The sequence below is a fragment of the Ambystoma mexicanum genome, chromosome 3p, assembly GCF_040938575.1.
Source record: "Ambystoma mexicanum isolate Mex_15411 chromosome 3p, UKY_AmexF1_1, whole genome shotgun sequence".
Taxonomy (NCBI): domain Eukaryota; kingdom Metazoa; phylum Chordata; class Amphibia; order Caudata; family Ambystomatidae; genus Ambystoma; species Ambystoma mexicanum.
Window position 1 is genome coordinate 716410746 of NC_090925.1, and position 18350 is coordinate 716429095.

The 18350-nt window shown below is 48.0% G+C and overlaps 1 protein-coding gene across 5 annotated transcripts in view; it reads right to left on the minus strand.

Annotated features, from left to right (window-relative positions):
* Positions 1-18350, minus strand: part of CDC25C (cell division cycle 25C) — a 553873-nt gene that overhangs the window by 37840 nt on the left and 497683 nt on the right. For all 5 annotated transcript variants that reach the window (XM_069651569.1, XM_069651568.1, XM_069651571.1 and 2 more), the window contains one exon: positions 10418-10551. In XM_069651569.1, coding sequence (XP_069507670.1) covers positions 10418-10551 — 134 coding nt within the window. The remainder of the gene's footprint in view (positions 1-10417; positions 10552-18350) is intronic.

The following is an 18350-nucleotide window of genomic DNA, read 5'->3' on the forward strand; positions in this document are numbered from 1 at the left end:
CATGAGGGAGCTCAAGGCTATAGTGAGTGAGTACATGCAGCGAGAAAGTAGTAAGAAGACTATGTTCCTTCCACCCCGAGCGGGGAGGCAGGGAGGGCGCATGTGAATCTAAGCAGATACAATCATCAGAAATGCTTTTACGGTGAGTAATGCATGTCTTCTGATGCTTGTTAATCTGCTTAGAATCACATGCTGTGCATAGACTAGCGAGCAGTACCCGGAGTTGGAGGTGGGTTGTGAGAAGGAACAGTAGAAAAAAGATGTCTTAGTACTGTTTGTCCCACCTGAGAATCAGACCTAGAATGAGTGTCTAGGCAATAGTGTTTTGTAAAGGTGTGTACAGAACTCCAGGTTGCCGCTTCGCAAATGGACTCTAGGGGAACATTTGCAATGAATGCTATGGATGCCCCAGTGCCTCGAGTAGAATGTGCTCTAGACTTGAAGGGCAGTTCTCTCTTTGCAAGAGAGAAACAGTGTGATGCATTTGACAATCCACCTTGATATTGCTGATTTAGAGAGAGGGTCCCCTTCTCTACCAGCTGCCACAGACACAAAGAATTGTTTAGTTTTCCTCAGTGGTTTAGTTCGGTCCATGTAGAACATGACTGCCCTGCGCAAATCTAGTGTGTGAAGGCTTCTTTCGGCCATGTTAGTAGGTCTCTGGAAGAACGTGGGTAGTTCGATTGACTGGTTCACATGGAACGTTGAAATAAATTTCGGTGCAAATCTGGGATGTGTGCGCAGAACTACCTTATCTTTGTGGACTGTAACACAGGGGTCCAAAACCGAGAGGTCCTGTAGTTTGCCAACTCTTCTGATAGAAGTGATAGCTACTAGAAAGGCCGTCTTGTAAATCAGGTCTTTCAGACTAGCTTTATGCATCGGCTCAAAAGGGGGTCCCATGAGCCTAATTAAAACCACATTCAGATCCCACCCAGGGGATGGGTGAGTGATGGGGGGATAAATTCTGTTAACCCCTTCCATAAAGGCTTTAATCACAGGCATCTTCCACCACAACACCTTCTGCTGTGACGTGGCGTAGGCTGACAACGCCGCTAGGTGAACCTTTAAGGAATTGAAGACTAACCCAGAGTCCAACAGATGGGTTAGATATAACACAATGGGCCTCATTACACGGTAGGCGGTGAGCCATGGCGCTATTAGCGCCATGGCTCATGCCGGTAAAATACCGGCACCGGCTTGGCGGAAAGGGGATTTACCGCCCCATTCCAAGGTTGGAGGGGCGGTAAATCCCCTTTCCGCCATTTCCCTTCCCCATTCCCATTTCTGCCCCATAGGGCTCTATGGAAATGGGGAAGGCGCTAATTACGCCACCGCAATTTTGCGGTGCCGTAATTAGCTCCGAGGTCCCTTAGCGGGTTGGATTTTAACGCCTGCAAGAAGCAGGCGTTAAATCCTCCAACCCGCAAAGGGACCTCGTAGTACGGCGGTAAGGGTTAACGGTCACCGTTGCCATTAACGGTGACCGTTAATCCTTACCGCCGTCCGTGTAATGAGGCCCAATGTGTGAAGGTGAGCAATCGGTGGGATTGACACCTTTGGAACTGCACCAGATGACAAAACGTTTCCATTTGCTGGCATAGCAATAACGTGTGTTAGGCTTTCTTGCCTCCCTCAGTATGTCCATGCATCTTTGAGGGAGTTGCAGATGTCCAAACTCTGGGACCTTAGAAGCCAGGCTGCTAAATTCAGAGTTTGTGGGCATGGGTGCAGAGTCTCCCCCCTGTCCTGAGACATGTACGGGCAGGGCAGCTTGACTGGTGGGGAGAGGGACATTTCCATCAGGTGCGCGAACCAAGGTTGGCAGGCCCACATGGGAGCCACCAGAATCATGGTGACTGGTTCCTGGTGCATCTTGTGTACTATCTCGTTCAGAAGGGGAGTCGGGGGGGGGGGGGGGGGAAGCGTAAACAAATTTCCCCGACCAAGTTATCCAGAGACCGTTCCCCTTGGATCGGTTCTGGGGGTACCTGGAGGCGTAATCTTGGCATTGGGCGTTCTCCTGAGCAGCGAACAGGTTGATCTCTGGAAACCCCTATTCTGCGAAGACGTTGGATACAATGTCTTCGTGCAGTCGCCATTCGTACTCTTCTGGCAGAGGAAAATCTCTGCTGAGTACTTCTGCCAGAAGATTGAGTTCCCCTGGAACATGTTGGGATATCAGGAACATCTTGTGTTTGAGAGCCCATATCCAGATGTTTTGGGACAGCTTTGATAGCCCTGGAGAGTGAGTGCCCCAGTTTGTGTTCAGGTAATACATTGCTGTTGTGCTGTCGGTTAGGACCAGCACTGTCTTCCCTCGCAGTTGCTCCTGAAAGGCTTTCAAAGCTTTGAACACTGCTAGAAGCTCCAGTAGGTTTATATGGTTGGACTCTACCTGAGGGAACCACACTCTGTGCGCTGTCTGTTGAAGCAGGTGAGCCCCCCACCCACTGAGAGATGTGTCTGTCGTGAGAGTGGCTTCCACTGCAGGGGTGGTGAAGGTTTTCCCCTTCAAGAGGTTCTCCCTCGACCACCACTGCAGAGAGAACGAGGGCTGGCGAGACAACAGATCTTCCCATTGTCCGCTGGCCTGACACCACTGGCTGTTGAGCCACTCTTGCATGGGATGCATGCGCAGCCGCGCGTGGGGAATCAAGTATATGCATGACGCCATCATCCCTAGCAAACGCATACCTTTGCGTACCGTCACCTCTCGACTGGCTACATACTGAGGAACCTGAGAGCACGTTCTGAACCCTCTCGCTGGAAGGAAAGACTAGACCCTCTTCCGTACGAATTAGAGCCCCCAGGAACTGTTTTACTTGGCTGGGGACTAAGCTGGATTTCTTTTCGTTGATAGAAAATCCCAGGCTGAACAGGTGGTCTACTGTTTTTTGGGTGTTCGAAAAACAAACGTCGAACGAGTCCCCCGTGATGAGCCAATCGTCGAAGTAAGGGTAAACTGGAACTGAAAGTCTGCGCAGTTGTGCCGCTGCCACTGCCAGGACCTTGGTAAACACCCTTGGCGCCAAGGCTATGCCGAAGGGGAGTACCTTGAACTGGTAGTGTTTGTCCTGAATCACGAACCTTAGGAATTTTCTGTGCGCTGGCAGCATTGAAATATGAAAGTATGCATCTTTCATATCCAATGTTGTCATTAAGTCCCCCTGTTTTAGCAATGGGATCACCTCTTGCAGTGTTACCATGCGAAACTTCTGGGGCTTCATGAACTTGTTCGCTGGGCGCAGGTCTAGAACAGGACGCATGGTGAGATCCTTTTTGGGAACAAGGAAGTACACTGAATTACCCTAGTTTACCTGAAGAATCAGGACGGCTTCTATGGCGTCCTTTCCCAGCAGCGCTTCCACCTCTTGGATCAGAATCTGCAGATGTTCCGGTGAAAGGCGTCGATGTTTCGGCAGTCAGAACTGTGGAGGTCGGGTGAATTCCACGCAGTAACCCTGGGCGACCGTCTTTAAGACCCACTGGTCTGAAGTTATCCCCTCCCATGCCTTGAGGAAAGATGTTAATCGCCCCCCGGCCGGGGAGACATGGGAGGGGACCTGGACTTAGTGGTCATTTCTGACCAGAAGTTGACGATCCTCTGGAATTGGAGCATCTGCATCTATTCTTTTCGCGCTTCTGACCCCTCTGGGGGTAGTAAGTGGGGCTTCCGGCAGTTTGAGTTGAAGTTGCCCGTGCCGAAATTGTTTTGAGCGGCGCGGGCTTGTCCTCGAAAGTACCGCCGAGAATGACTGCCCCTCTGTGAAGAGGGTTTCTGGGAAATTTGGTGCAGCAACTTAATAGTCTCGTGCTCCTTCTTGGCTGTCTTCAACACATCTACCGCCTTCCCGAAGAGGTTGGCCTCTTCGATGGGGTTGTTGATAATGGGGGGAGCAAGGGCGCGGGTGTTGGCGTCCCGCGAAGGGTGTTTGGATTAGCCCAGGAGGGCCACCGTATTCTCGGAGGGGAGGCCACGCCCCCTCCCTATTTCCTCTCCTTATCATCCCCGCAGGGCAGGAAGCCCGCGGGGGAGCAAGGGCGCGGGTGTTGGCGTCCCGCGAAGGGTGTTTGGATTAGCCCAGGAGGGCCACCGTATTCTCGGAGGGGAGGCCACGCCCCCTCCCTATTTCCTCTCCTTATCATCCCCGCAGGGCAGGAGGCCCGCGGGGGAGCAAGGGCGCGGGTGTTGGCGTCCCGCGAAGGGTGTTTGCGGTCCCGTGGAGGTGCACCTTCAGGACTTTGTCACTTTGTCCTTAAGGCGGCGCAAGGACGCAGTGTTTAGGAGCGGAAGAGGAAGGCCCGGCCGCCTGGAGAAAGTAAGTGTCGGCGAGGGACTGTAAGAGGAGTTGTTGTCTGTTTGTTCTGGACATAAGGGCTGAAAACTGGTGAAAACTGGTGTGGACCTACCAAACCCGTAATGTCACTCCTCAAGTCCCTGAGATCCTTGAAAGCCCACGGCCCCCCTAGGAAACGCCCCCCTCCGTCACCAGAGCTCTCACCCTTCCACCTTCCTCCTTTTTGCTCAGAGGTTCATCTCGCCCGCAAAAAGAGTGGCCCCATTTCTAAGCGTAAGGTCCTGGCTGTGAGGAGGCTTCACTCCCGGGATCAGAAGGGAGTGCCAGTCAAAGCCCTAAATCTGGATGGACAAAACTCTGTTCTAGTACATGCGGGTGAGCACTTTACTTGTTCCCCCGAACCCCTACTAGAGTTGAAAGAAGGGGGTTGTCGGTTACCGCAGGGGAACAGTATAGTCGCAGGTCAAGGGATCAGGGAAGGTCCAATACCTATCAACATTGGCAGTCTGTCTGATCCTTGTGAAGGAGGGGAATTTACCTCTAAGCCTCAGGCTACCACAGACTCCATCAGAGGAAGACCTCCTAGCCCGCTGTTCCATCCATCCACTGCAGTCGCGCTCTCCCCATGTTTCCACCTTGAGCGTCAGCCTCCCCAAGGTGTTATCCTTTTCTGGAATTCCTGGTCCCGGAACGGAGATGCCGGAGCCCAATGAGGAAGTCACTGGAGGAATTGGAGCATTAGTCAGCAGCTGTCCCTCAGCTTGCTCCTCTCCTACCAGCAACATCAGGGCCTCCACCCCGCCATCTGGCTCTAACATTCGTGCCAGCCCGGGAAAGACTCCTTCCAACTCTGCTCTGGCCAGCCCAACTGCGGGGGGCAGCCCTTCTTTTGACGATGTCCTTGTATGGAACCTCCCCCTGGGCAATAGAAGTTTCGGGAGTGTACCTATGTCTACAGTGCGCCTATTGGCTAGCCCCACTCTTCATCCATCCCCACTCAAGGTGTCCAAACAACCAAAATGTGAAATCTCCCCGGCTGTAGGGCCGGTTATCAACCCATCAGTCGAGGTGGACATGTCACTCGGGGGATGTAAGTGTAAACAAGTTTTGGCAGAGTTGGCTGCTATTAGAAATCTGCTTATAACATTAATAGCCATTCAGAGGAAGGGGAAAGGGGAGGGGGAGGCCTTTCCCACTCCAATTGTTTGTAAGGGTCTCTCTGACTTTTCTTTGGTACACCCTAAGAACCTCGACCCTCCTTGTCCCGAGACTATAGCCCCAACTTCTTCTGGCCCTAGCTTGTTGTCTGGGATGATACATTCGGTCATTGAAAAAGTTCCCAGGGTAGGGGGATCCAAGCATAGTGAACCCAGTGGGGCGGTAGAATCTGCCCTAAATCCAGTAGGTTCAATAAGCCCTCATCATGGGAGGGATGATCGACTGTGGTCAACGACACAGAGACGGTCCATCTCAGCCTCCTGTTCAAGGCCAGATTGGCCGAGCTACAGTGCATCTCCACGGGGTACCAAAAATTGAAAGGAACTTGCTGGAGTCCAGGGAGTCCCTCGTAAATAAAAGCGTTCACTGGTTACGATCCGTGAGAGGTTGTTCCTTTGTGTCCAGGGAATCCTTGGTGGGCTGTCGTAGAATGGCCAGTTTGGGCAATAGCTCGGAGGACATAGTGGAACTGGCCTTTTCTGACCGGAGACTGGCGAGTAGGGTCCTGGGTCAATGGAGGGGAACGGGAGGGACGCCTAGGAGCGGAATTGTAATCAGCCCACACTTATATTTAGGCTCCAAATATCCCATGAGGCCAGTCAGGAGGCCCTTCCCCCTGTCTGGGGCAAACCTCACTCCCCTGGGCCGTGTTCGGTTAGGCTTTTTGGGGGCCAGGCCCTGGCATGGGGAGTTAGTCAGAGGGTGATGTGGCCCTATGTTTCTTCTTTTTTGTTCCCTTATCTTGTATGGAACTGCAATTTCATGAAATTGTAACCTGGATATGTGTAATAATGTGTGTATCTGTCGTTTAATGGCTGTTTTTATACAACCGAATAAACATGTTTGCTGGTTGATAATGGATGCCTGGGTCTCAGGCCTGAAGCCCGACGTGCGCCGCCAAGCGTGCCTCTTTGGGAGTACCTGTACGAGAGACCTGCCTGCTGTCTCCGCGGTGTCCAGCGCATTCTTTACCACATTCTGATTGGCAAGTTTGCCCTCCGAGACAATGGTTGGTTCCGGAACCTCTTGAAGGCCTTCCTGTAGTAGGTTCCACTGGGCGTCGACGTAGCTTGCTAGTAACGTCGTGTTATTGGCAATCCGGACGATATAGGCCGCCGCCGATGTAACCCGTTTGCCTAAGGCATATAACCTTTTGAACTCCTTGTCCGGGGGTGACTCTCCCGTGGCAAGGTGAACCCCTGCTCTCTTGCGAGTGTTGCTCATCACCAGCGAGTCTGGGATTCCGTGTCCTTTGATATAAAGCAGGATTGGTGGGTGAGGGTCGGAAACGTTTTTAGACCCTTGGGTTTACAGCCCTAGTCTGAGCGGGTGTAACGAAGGGGCCAGCTGTCTCTTTACAGAGCTCGAGAGGTATAGACTGGCTTGCCGGAGGCTTTTCATTAATAATGTCCTCCGCGAAATCTTGTTCGGGCAAGGCTTCAAGCGTGGCAATTTTAAAGAATTCCGCTGCTTTTTTCAACATGTTGAAAGCCATTTGATCATCCACCGGGGAAGCTTGTCGAATCGGGGTGGATTGGGGGGGGGGGGAGTCGAGGCAAACGATATCAGAGTTGTGATCGTCCTGCTGGGTGTCCTCCCAGTTGTCTGTTGCTCCTTGATCTTCCCCATAGTTGTCCAGAAAAGAGGCCTCTTCTTCTGTATAGATGTCTCTATACGTGTCCATCTGGACATCTTCTTGATAGTCAACTTGGTATTGGACATCGAGGTGTTGGACATCTTGTGTTTGAGGGTTAGGGTCTACCCGAGCTTTTTTCGGCGAGGTTGATCAGAAGCCCTGGAAAACTGCTCCAGCCGATCCATACACCCCTCGAATTGCTCCGTGGTCCACTTGGATGACCCAAATGGATCTAGCTGAGTAGGAACCCTGTTCTCTGCCCTAAGGCGTCGAGAGGATCTCCTCAGGGTGCTTGAGAGGGGTACCTGGCTTTCTTCGTAAGAGTCTTCGGGATCGTCTTCCAAATCCGTGGAAAACTTTTCGGCGGATTGGCCCATAACTGTGGGAGGAACCGGTACTAGGCCCACCACCATAGCAATCCTATTGATGCTCTTATGGATAGTCACCAAATCTTCAGGAGACAACGCCTCCGATGATGTGTCGGTAGTAGAAGTGTCTTCCGCGGCTCCAGAAGGGCCAGCGGATGGCTTTTCAGTTAGAGGCCTACTCGTAGTTTTCGGGCCTGTACGGGCCTTGGAAACCGTCAAAGTTTCTTGTTAAGAAACTTCGGCGCGTGTAGTTTGGGGAGTAGCGCCCTTGTTATGTTTGCTATGCCCAGTCATGCGCTGCTGTGGATGCGGGGAAGGCTTCGGACTGGACCGATCCGTGGGCACCGCCGAAATGTCCAGCGGGCCTGTTGGCGCTTTCGCCTTCCTCGACGATGTCGTCGAGGACGGCGTTTGGGTTGTGTGCTTGGTGCGGTGCGATTGTACGCCCCTGTCGCCGGGTGTGTTCCCTGTAGCAAGACCGGAGTCGAGCCTGGAAGGGTCAGGGACGGGCGTGGCGGCCCTAGAAGTGTCCGCCTCAAGGTCTATAACATCCGCATTGGACGTTTGGTCATCCAACATGCCCCTGTCACTTTCGGCTGGTGTTGCGGCAGGGGAAGGAGGCGCCTCGCGTGACATGCCGTACGCGGTCCACCGCTTTAACCGGCGCTCCCTAAGGGTCTTAGGTTTAAGGAGTTTACACGCCGAACACCGCCTTTCGTCGTGCTCTAGGGGGAAACAGGCGTTACACGAAGTGTGCTAGTCTTTCCACGGATATCTAACCCTGCACACAGGGCAGAATCTAAACAGAGTCCTTTCCATAGCAGAAGGGAAGGGTGACCAGACCAAAAGGGAAAGCAGTGGAAAAAAGGAAAGACATAACATTATGGCAAACCCTGAGCCCACTCTCCCTACTGTGTAGGTCGTCCGGAAGGCCCGACCACGTGGAAGTCCGAACGCCGAATCTTAGGCGTCGGAATCCACAGCCGTAGACTATTCCCCCCGTAGTCTTCGTCGATGTTCTTGATGGGCGAAGTGACTTAACGGGGATAAACCGACAATTCGGTAAGATAAACAATGTCTCATGAAGAGCCCCGCTATAGGGCGACCAGTGATCTGGGCAGAAAAAAAACAATCTGAGGGACCTCGGCGCGTGAGGGATTTTGGGTACTACACGTCACGATAGGGATAGTGTTTCAGACACGCCTATGCCGACGGCCCCTTTCAGTCCCCGAAAGACAAGATGCAATACTCCGCAGTTACCACTGGATGTCGGACTTTATGCACAGCATGTGATTCTAAGCAGATTAACAAGCATCAGAAACTAGGTTTACTACTACTACTAATTAAGCTAATTTCACATTCAAACCCCCAACACCCAGTCAACCAAACTAAACAAGCCCATATTCTAGGCAGTCTCAGCAACTGCCTAATGCCTAAATTCAATGGTTCCTTCAACACACCTTTGACCAACTAGATCTTTCTCAGACAAGTTGGGAGCCCAATGGGGGGTTAGGCAGGAGGCTGCCAGTCACTGGCTAGGGACAGAGCAATCCATTTGAAGGCATACATTTGTGCTATTGTAAATTGGAGACAGCAGGGAAACTGTACTGCCAAACAAGGGTTCTTAGAAACGAGATGCCACATGGTAGGTCAAGAAAAACTCAACTGAGGGGCCCTAGGAGACACTAATGTAAAAGCAACTACACTAAATTATCACTCCTTCGACCCAACTACACTCAGTAATACACCCTTCAACTCAGTTTACTAAAGTGTCTCTACATTAACTAAAAAGGTCTAACAATTCCAGGTTAACCCACGCCCTTTCAAACAAAGACTCTTGCTCACTTCTAAAACCAAACCGGCCCAATGAGTCCAATTGAAGTACCCTGCAATGCACCACACCACTAAAACACCTTCAACCAATCAAGACCAACTAGGGTGCCTTCATCCATATGCAACTCACTCTGTTGACCCAACGTGACTAAATCAGGCTTTCACCCAAGACGATTAACCTACAGTATGACCAAACTAGATTAACATCTCCTTACATTTACTTCACAAACCCACACGTTATTGTGCCAAACATCCCACCTGCCTCGAACAACAAAGCTTTACCCAACCAATTACTCTTCCAGCACCACATTACCATTCTTGACAACTCCCAGACTAGAAACTGAACCAACAGAACAAGATTTCTAAGTATCAACCGGATATCGCCAGTGCTAAAGCATCAAACGCTGGTCCCTGAAACTCTAATCGCTATCTGCCTGCCAATTCCACCCAGCTGCAAGCCATATTATGGGTTCTCCACGCCCCAATTAGGTTCCAAACGCATTGCCGATATCCCTTGAATGGTTCTATGTGAAAATGTCGACTACTGCAGGCCGCACACCAAAAAGACAGATTCTTTCGGCCGATTTGGTGTGGCGTGCAATATTCAACATATTTCACTTTGTTCCAATTCATCCAATCCCCCACCCTCTATCTTTAAAACAGGGTTTATTCTCTGCCCATTCCCCTTAAAAAAACTACAGCCCAAATCCCGCTCCCATCATGCACACACACTCCCAGACACACAGACACCCCTCAACATACACACAGACACCAAAGCAAACACTTGCCCGTTTCAGGCGTTTCTTCAGTCTTCCGGCCTGGCCCTGCCGGTCAGCCCATGTGCGCACTCGTGTGCGGCAGGGGCGTGACAGTTTGATTTAGAAAGCCCACTCTGAGCGGTCTCAGAGCAGTCTTTTTAAATCAACCTTTTTCACATTTGAAAAAAGAATTAGATCTTTTCACTTAATACCCCCTAGAATAGCACATTAAAACATATCTAAACAGCTTGCTTGAATCTCCCATCAATTAAGTCGTACAATGTATGCAAAATCTGCACTCACATTTTAGGGCCTCTCTCGGAGGAGAACTCGCAATGAAATAGCAAGATTATGCGCTTTCCCTCTATGGATGGGACGAGCGGCTCTTTCAAGAACCAATCGAGCAGATCTTGCTGTCTGTGAATGTTGACTGCACCCTGCAGAGAGGAAAAAGGAAAGTCATACCATGACCAATTTTGCAGCGCGATACATTTGTAAATTCACATGCTTTGAAGAATAGGGTTATGCAGATTATTTCAAGGCTCCATTGAACCATTAAATAGTAAACAGTTGGCATGCACCTGCTGTTTCTAATCAGTCTATGATAGGAGATAGAAATGGATTCCATAATATCAGCTTTTGGTGGCACTCTGCTGCTAAGACCTTCCAATAACCAGCTCAACCGTCAGTCAAAACCCATCTTACTTCTGTACCTCAGTGGTTGACCATGTGTGTTGCAAATGTACTGTTATGGGCAACTGCCCATTGTGCAAAGATGTTCAATGGACTGTACGCAAGATACACCAGACAAACGCTGATTAAGTTACATTAGGTGGAGGCATCAAAATATAGTTCTATTCAAAATCCCTAAAGAGAGTTTAGAAATTCCAGTGAATCCAATATGTGCTAAAGAGCACCAGATATGTTCTGAATAGATGGATGTTCGATTGAAGTTGCAAGCTTAACAGCAACAATTCTCGGGATTAGAGCATTTTGTACCTAATTTAATCTCCATCATAAATACTTTTACAAAGGTTTGGCCTATAAAATCGTTGTCCTTTAACAGTAAGCACTATCGTTTGTAGTGTGTCCTGTACGTCCAGTATCTTGAAATTGTTAAATTTACAAATCAAGATATGGAATGTATGCTTTTTGACTGATAGTCTAGGCTATTAGTTGAAGAGTTCTTAAATAGAAAAATAGACTGAAAGGTTGGTCATCTAGATTGTTTACCACTGTCATTATGCTTGTTTGGAAGGAATGACGACTGTTTACTGTTTAAGGTACCAGCATGCTGTTTCAGAACAGGCTTGTGTGAGAAGATTGTGCTACCATCAATACATTTGTTTCCAGGACACCATGTAGGTTTGTTTGCAAAACAAACTATACAAAACTCAGCATGATTATCTCATGCATGGGCACGGGTTGTTACACTGATTTTATCCAGCTACGTAGACCCACCAAATAAACCATGGTACCCACCAGAACACAGGCCGGGGATGCCTTTTATGCTGCTTTAAGTACCTAAGATACACTTTAGACCTGATCTATATTAGAATAGAGTAGCATATGAATTTTTCCAGTCTAAATCAGAAAGCCAGATAAACCGATTATATGCCCTCCTAAAAGAATAACTTGCAATGAGAACAACATATCAAATAACTTATGGCATTATCCAGTAATCGGCAGCAGTGAGTCCAAGAAGCCAACATCTGAACCTATAGATCAACGGTTCTAATGCAGATTTTATACAAGGACATCTATATTTTGTAAAACCAATTTGTTTTAATTGATTTTGTAGGTTTTCACTTTCACTCAGTTGCATTCCTATAGAAGTCCTATGAAGACCAAGTAGGAACTAAACAGGTCAGGCTTAAATTAGTACTGAGGCACAAGACAGGATTATAAGGAAGAGATCAATCAGTACACAAAGTTCCCTGTGATTCGATGTCAGAAAAGTTTGATTTGTGCCTCAGGTATTAACTATCCTATTTGTACATTCTTTTTTCGATTACATGTCCACTGTTAAATGTAAGAATTATTTACCATTAATTCAACCATTATTTTCTTTAAGCAACTTCGCAGAAGTCTGTATTTTGCCAGCTCAGGTGGAAGATTTCTGTAGAATAAACTGCACCTTTGCAATTGACTCTGGCACAAAATCTGGAAGGCTCTTCCATCACTCAAAAAGATTAAAATGATATGATCTGGCATTTATAACGCGCCTATACACAGGTGCGCCTATAGTTAGTCCTCCAAGGGAACAGTGCGTCAGAGGCAGTTTGGCTAGCCCACTTTCAAAACATACATGGTTAGAGGAGTTCAGGGATCGAGTAATGAGTCACGTGCCTTCAGAAAATGGTTCGGTCCCCTACAACTGATGACATCAGGTCCATAATACTGGGAGCCAATACATCAAGGGCACCCTGTCGTGATGGCTTTTCAAATGCCTTAAACAGGATCCGGACACGTGGGCATCGTTCCGGACTATTCTGTTTAAACAGATAGAGAAGTGGAGAGTCATTCCAGACTCATGGAAGAAAGCTACAGTGATCCTGCTCTTCAAGAGGGGCAGTAGGGACGATCCCAAAAATATCACCCTATTGCCCTTTTTGAAGTGACCGGTAAGATCTTTGGCTCCATGTTATTGACTCGGGTAAACAGGTTTTCAATTGCAGAGGATCACTGACAAATTTCAAATTTAGTCAGAGGTCTTGGTTGAAGCGCTAATTTTGAATTCCTCTCCATATTAAAAAGGGACGTGCCTTGAAAGGTAAGAGTCATACATTGCATTTGCCGATTTAGTAGCAGCATTTGACAGTGTAAATAAGTCCCGGTTATGGGATAAATTTAGGAACTGTAATTGCCAATCTGACCTACGGGAACAGATACAGGCCCTTCATTCAGAAACTTCCATGAGGCGAAGATTAGATGGAGGCAGACACCTCTCTGAGGAAATTCCAACAGCCAGAGGGTTGAAGCAGTGTGGCTCTTCACCACCTGCATTGTTCAATCTTTTCATCTCATTGCTTAGTTAAGGCAAAAAATGGCCCTCCAAGAATAGGAACCAGTAAAATTCCTTACCTGCTTTATGCGGACAACCTCGTATTAATAGACCAGACAGCAATCGGCGTACAGAGATAGTTAAAGCAAGTGGAAGAATAGGTGGAGCTGAAGGACGTGCAAATGGCGGACAAACAAAAATCATGGTCTTGGAAAAACCACAGTGCAGAAATAAAAACTGTACAATATGGTGGCTGGGTGCAACTCGTATTGAGCAAGTGGCAGAGTTTAAGTACTGGGGGGGGGGGGGGGGTCCTTGGTTAATCCAGGTTATACAGAAGCCAACACAAAAAAAAGCCTAAAAAGGCGAAAGTAAAAATGTTGGCTAATCAAACAAAGCTCATAAGTAAGACATTCTGCTGCTTCTGGATGATCCAGATAGTAGAATCCTACACATTGAAGGTTACGGCCATCTTAATTTATGGTAGAGTCTTTATTCCACATTCTTAACTCACTGTGGGCTGCGGAAGAGGATCTCTTTTGGAAGAGGGTATTAAACCTTCCTAGGGAGACTCCCATTCAAACCATCAGGTGAGAACTGGGACTGATATCCCTGAAGGGGAGGGTTTATCGGGCCTCACTGGGTTTATACAGGAAATGCATTGTAGATGAGGCACCCCAATTTTTGGTATTTTGCAGCATGAAATTGACAGGGGACATGGTAGAACATTTCAAATATGGCAAATAAAGGACCCTGCTTGATAGAATTTGCTCCTTGGCGGAGGAACTCCAGAAAAACCCAGATAGGGTAAAAATAAATGTATGGAGATCTGATTGGATTCTCACCTCAGAGGAAGCGAACAAATTCTAATTATTCTATTTGAGGTATGAATCCAGGGCTTTTGGAGTTCTCCTAAAATAACTGTGGACATTTCCCAATAGTTATTTTAGAGCACAGTTTTTGCAGATACGCTTAAACCGATTTCCCACATAAGGAACACTAGCTGTTAAATCGAAGCCGACACCAACAAACAGATTAGGATTACTGCAAAAATCAGTGAGTGGCGGGAACTCTAAAGCATGTACTGCTCTTTTGCACAGCCAGGACCAACGTAAGATCCATGTATTTTAAATCCTTCTTGGATTCAACATCCACCCGGATCCGGGAGGAATGGTGGCTGTTGCGATTGAGCTGTGAAAACACTCCTTTAGTTTTAGCCACAGTGCGGTTCTTAGATGTTATCCTTAAATGTAGAGGATTCAGTAACTAGGGGATCAAGACTGGTCCTTGACAAAGGGCTGTCTTCAGTCCTTCAAAGGCCTTAGTGCACTCTTCATTCCACCTGACCTTCGTGGGGAATTTAAGGGAGAGGCTATGGTCACATAGTTCTCTATGAAATTCCTGTAATGCCCAGTGAGACCTAGGAAGGCTCTCACTTGGGTCTGAGTAGTGGGGGTGGGGGGTGGGGGGGGGCAGTCTTGTACTCTGCTAGGCACTGGCCTAATTTCACCACCTCCTACCCGATGCCCAAGGTAGACCACTTTACTCTGACCAATATGACATTTACTAGCCTTTATGGTCAGATGGGCCTGTTCCAGAGCTTGTAAAACATATCCTAGGTGGTTCAGATGCTCTTCCCAAGTGGAGCTGAACATTGCAATGTCATCCAAGTACGCCATGCAGAAGTCCTCTAATCCATTCAGAACTTGATTCACCATCCTCTGAAGTGTAGCAGGTGCATTTTTAAGTCCAAAAGGCAGAACCTTAAACTGGTATAAGCCTTGTGGGGTGGAGAAGAACAAGTTACTTTCTTACCTGGTAACGTTCTTTCGATGGGATGGTCCGACGACGTATTCCATATCTATGACATGTAATCAGCACAGCTGTGGTGATTACATGTCATAGATATGGAATACGTCGGAGGACCCAATCCCCTCGAATGCAGTTTACTCCTTAGCATGGTCGGTCCGCGCTATTTGCCAATAGCCTGAGGTCAGGTCAAAAGTGCTGAGGAACTTGGCTGAACCAGGTTTGTCCACTAGATTATCTGTTCTGGGTAAAGGATGGGCATCAGTATTGATTGCATTAAGAGCCCTAGAGTCCATGCAGAATAACTCTTTGGTTCCTGCCTTTGGCACTAGTATAACTGGACTAGTCCATGGAACTTGTAGATGGCTCAATAACCCCAAGGTCAAGCATCTTCTCAACTACCTCCTTTATATGAGTTCTTACATGATCGGACATTCTGTAACCCGTGCTTTTTGACAGTGAGAATCTCATGCTGGCCCCAAGGGGCCAAGCCTGGTGTCAGTGAGAACAGGGAGGCAAACTGATTAACAGAGCCTGGCACTCCTCTGTTGTTGCAGAGTCAAATCTGAAGAGTTTCACTCCTTCAATTGTCTCATCTGAAGGTTGCCCCCCCCTGCGGAAATCAGAGAGAGGCGCTCTCCTCCTCCTCCAAAGCTCCTAGTTCTGGTCTACAAACATAAGCCTTCAGACAGTGTGATAGACCCTACGGGGCTCATTGGAATTGCCCAGGTCCATTAAATAGTGGACCTCTCCGAGCGTGCCTACAATCTTGAAGGGTCTAATCCACTTGTACTGTAAGGCTCTCTGCCTTCTAGGTACCATAACCAATACAAGCTGGTCTTGAGTAAAATTCACCATGTTGGCCTTCTGGTCATGCCAATGTTTGACCAGAGCCTGTGCTGCTTTCAGGTTTTCTGAAGTTTTTGACATCAGTGGCATCCTCTTCCTGAGGACCAGCACATAGTCCGCGACTCTCACTGGCTGTAGGGAAGGAGCACTCTCCAACCCTTCTTTGATCACGCCAAAGGGCCTCTGACTGGACCATAAAGAAGTTCAAAGGGGCTGAAACCAACCCCTGCTTGAGGGACTGCTCTATAAGCAAAGAAGGCATGGCAGTAGAAGGTGCCACATTCTTCTAAGCACCCATCAGGCTCGTCATAAGGATAAACCTCTCCACCATCCATTGGTTTGGGGATGGTAGGCCGTTGAGAACTTGTAAGTCACTCCACGGTTTTTTCACATGGTTTGCATGTAGTGGGACAAAGTTTGATCCCCTGTCTGAGATGACTTCCTTAGGAAACCCAACCGTGATAAAAATACCAAGGAGGGCCTTAGCCACTGCCTGAGCAGTAACAATTGCTGTATACTGACTTTTCATACAAAATGCATACGTATAGCCAAAATTGGTACCCAGTCAGAAGCCAGAACCCTTGAAACAGGAGTGTCTTCATACAGGTAGCCGACATGTCTCCATTGACTTAGTCCCTGATGGCCAGAGCCCCTTTCAGGCAATTGTTAGTGTCCAGATTGATTTTCAGAATCAGCCCTGTGCACAGGTTCTGAGAGGCGACCCCATTCTGCTGAACAGGACAGCATACTAATGTCTAAGCAAATAATCAAGGTAGTGCGACTGCAGTAAGGGTTAGACTTAGGAATGTGTGATGGTGGTTAAGCGCGCACACACACAACTCTTAATTCAAGTTAGGCAGAAGGTATTCAAATACAGTTTAATTTGTTAGGCCTTGAACACTTTTCAATCAAAAACACAGGTAAGGAAACACTATCAACATTTCTATTATTACCCTTGGGTACAGATCACCCATACTTCACTTTCCACACGGATCAGCGTGATGGAACACTAATATAGCACTGCAAATGAAGACAGAGGTAAATATGAGCAGTCAGAGAACACTTATGTAATTCAAAGATAGAAAAGCTGTACACACAATGAAAAATAAGGGCCTGCACTTAAGCCCTTCCCCTTCCTAAAGGAGATGATGTTTAGTGCCCTAAGCATCACAAGCCCCAAAGGTAACCCTTTGCAGGAAACTAGGAGTCTTAAGAAGGCTGAACAAGAGCTGGCAAAGCAAACAGAAGTGTCGTATGTAGCGAAGAACAAAGTCAAGTTCTTAAGCAGTCCTTTCCCAAACCCACCACCAATGGGGAATCCAAGGGGAAATGCTTGATCAGAGCTCTACCAATCTCGATCAAGCAAAGGAGACCTATTGTTAGAGCCTTGCGCCTGTTATCCCCTATGGAGGTGTGGGCGGGGGACAGAAACAGTTATAATTAACCTCTGGTGCCAGAAACCACCAGGCACTCTGGAGAGGGTTTCTGGCACTAGACAACCTTAACAAGATGAAGGAAGCACCATGACAGAAAAACTATGTAGGCAAAAGCAAGCCATGACCACCAATTAGATGGCAGACGACTACCTCTTGTTTCTGAAACAAAGAAGCTGGTCCTGCGAGGCCCCTCTTCGTGCTGGAAAGCTGCAACTGTAAGGGTGGACCGCAATAGTCAAGGGTGTGCAGAGTCCCAAGTCCGAAACTGGAAGCAAGGTAGCCTAGTTGGGAGATGGTCCATACACAGGGTTGTCCTGGTACACTTCCAATGCTTTCCATGGGCAGGATACTTGAGCAGAGGTGAAGGTTGGTTGGTTCCAACCAGTCCATGGGTTGAATCACTGGCAAGGCCTTCAGAAGATCAGACAAAAGAGCAGGGCTTCACCAGGACTTGGCTGAAGGTAATGCTTGTTGGCTGAAGTGATTATCCACAGGGACTCAGCAGAATGCCCTTATTTACCAACCACATTTCATCGTGGACAAAAAACTTGATTTTTGGTGGTCCCACCCCAACGCCTTTATTTTAACCCTTATAACGCCACCCGACCCACATCCTGACCAATTTCAACCTTTACCCCACTACCCTTTATTTAATTCATGTTTGATATGTCTTTTGGCATTATAGCCCACTCTGAAATGTACCAAAAATGTTTTAGCTATATTGATTGGGTACCCTTGTATCCAGGTTTTCAGCTGGAGTGGCCATAAAGTCAAGGGAAGGATCGGCACCATTCCAATCATGGACAGCCTCCAGCCACCACTTCTGCCCTGCATCAGACACTTAGGCGTGGACTGGGGCAAGACAGTCGCAATCAAAGTTCCCATATACGCCACAAAAACACACTACTGCTTACCATGCATGGCAAATCTGGCCCCAAAAGGGCAGGAAGCAGGCCAAAATACAAGATGGCAAGGACAGGCGAAAATCATGTGGCACAGCCATTTTAGAGTATATGGTAGTCTAAAAAGGCATTATGTGGTAAAAATGCAAAAGTACACGCAAGAACAAAAAGATACTGTAGAAAAGTATCCTCTTCCACCAGCTCATCTTGGACACATTTTTAGGGCAGTTTTTCTA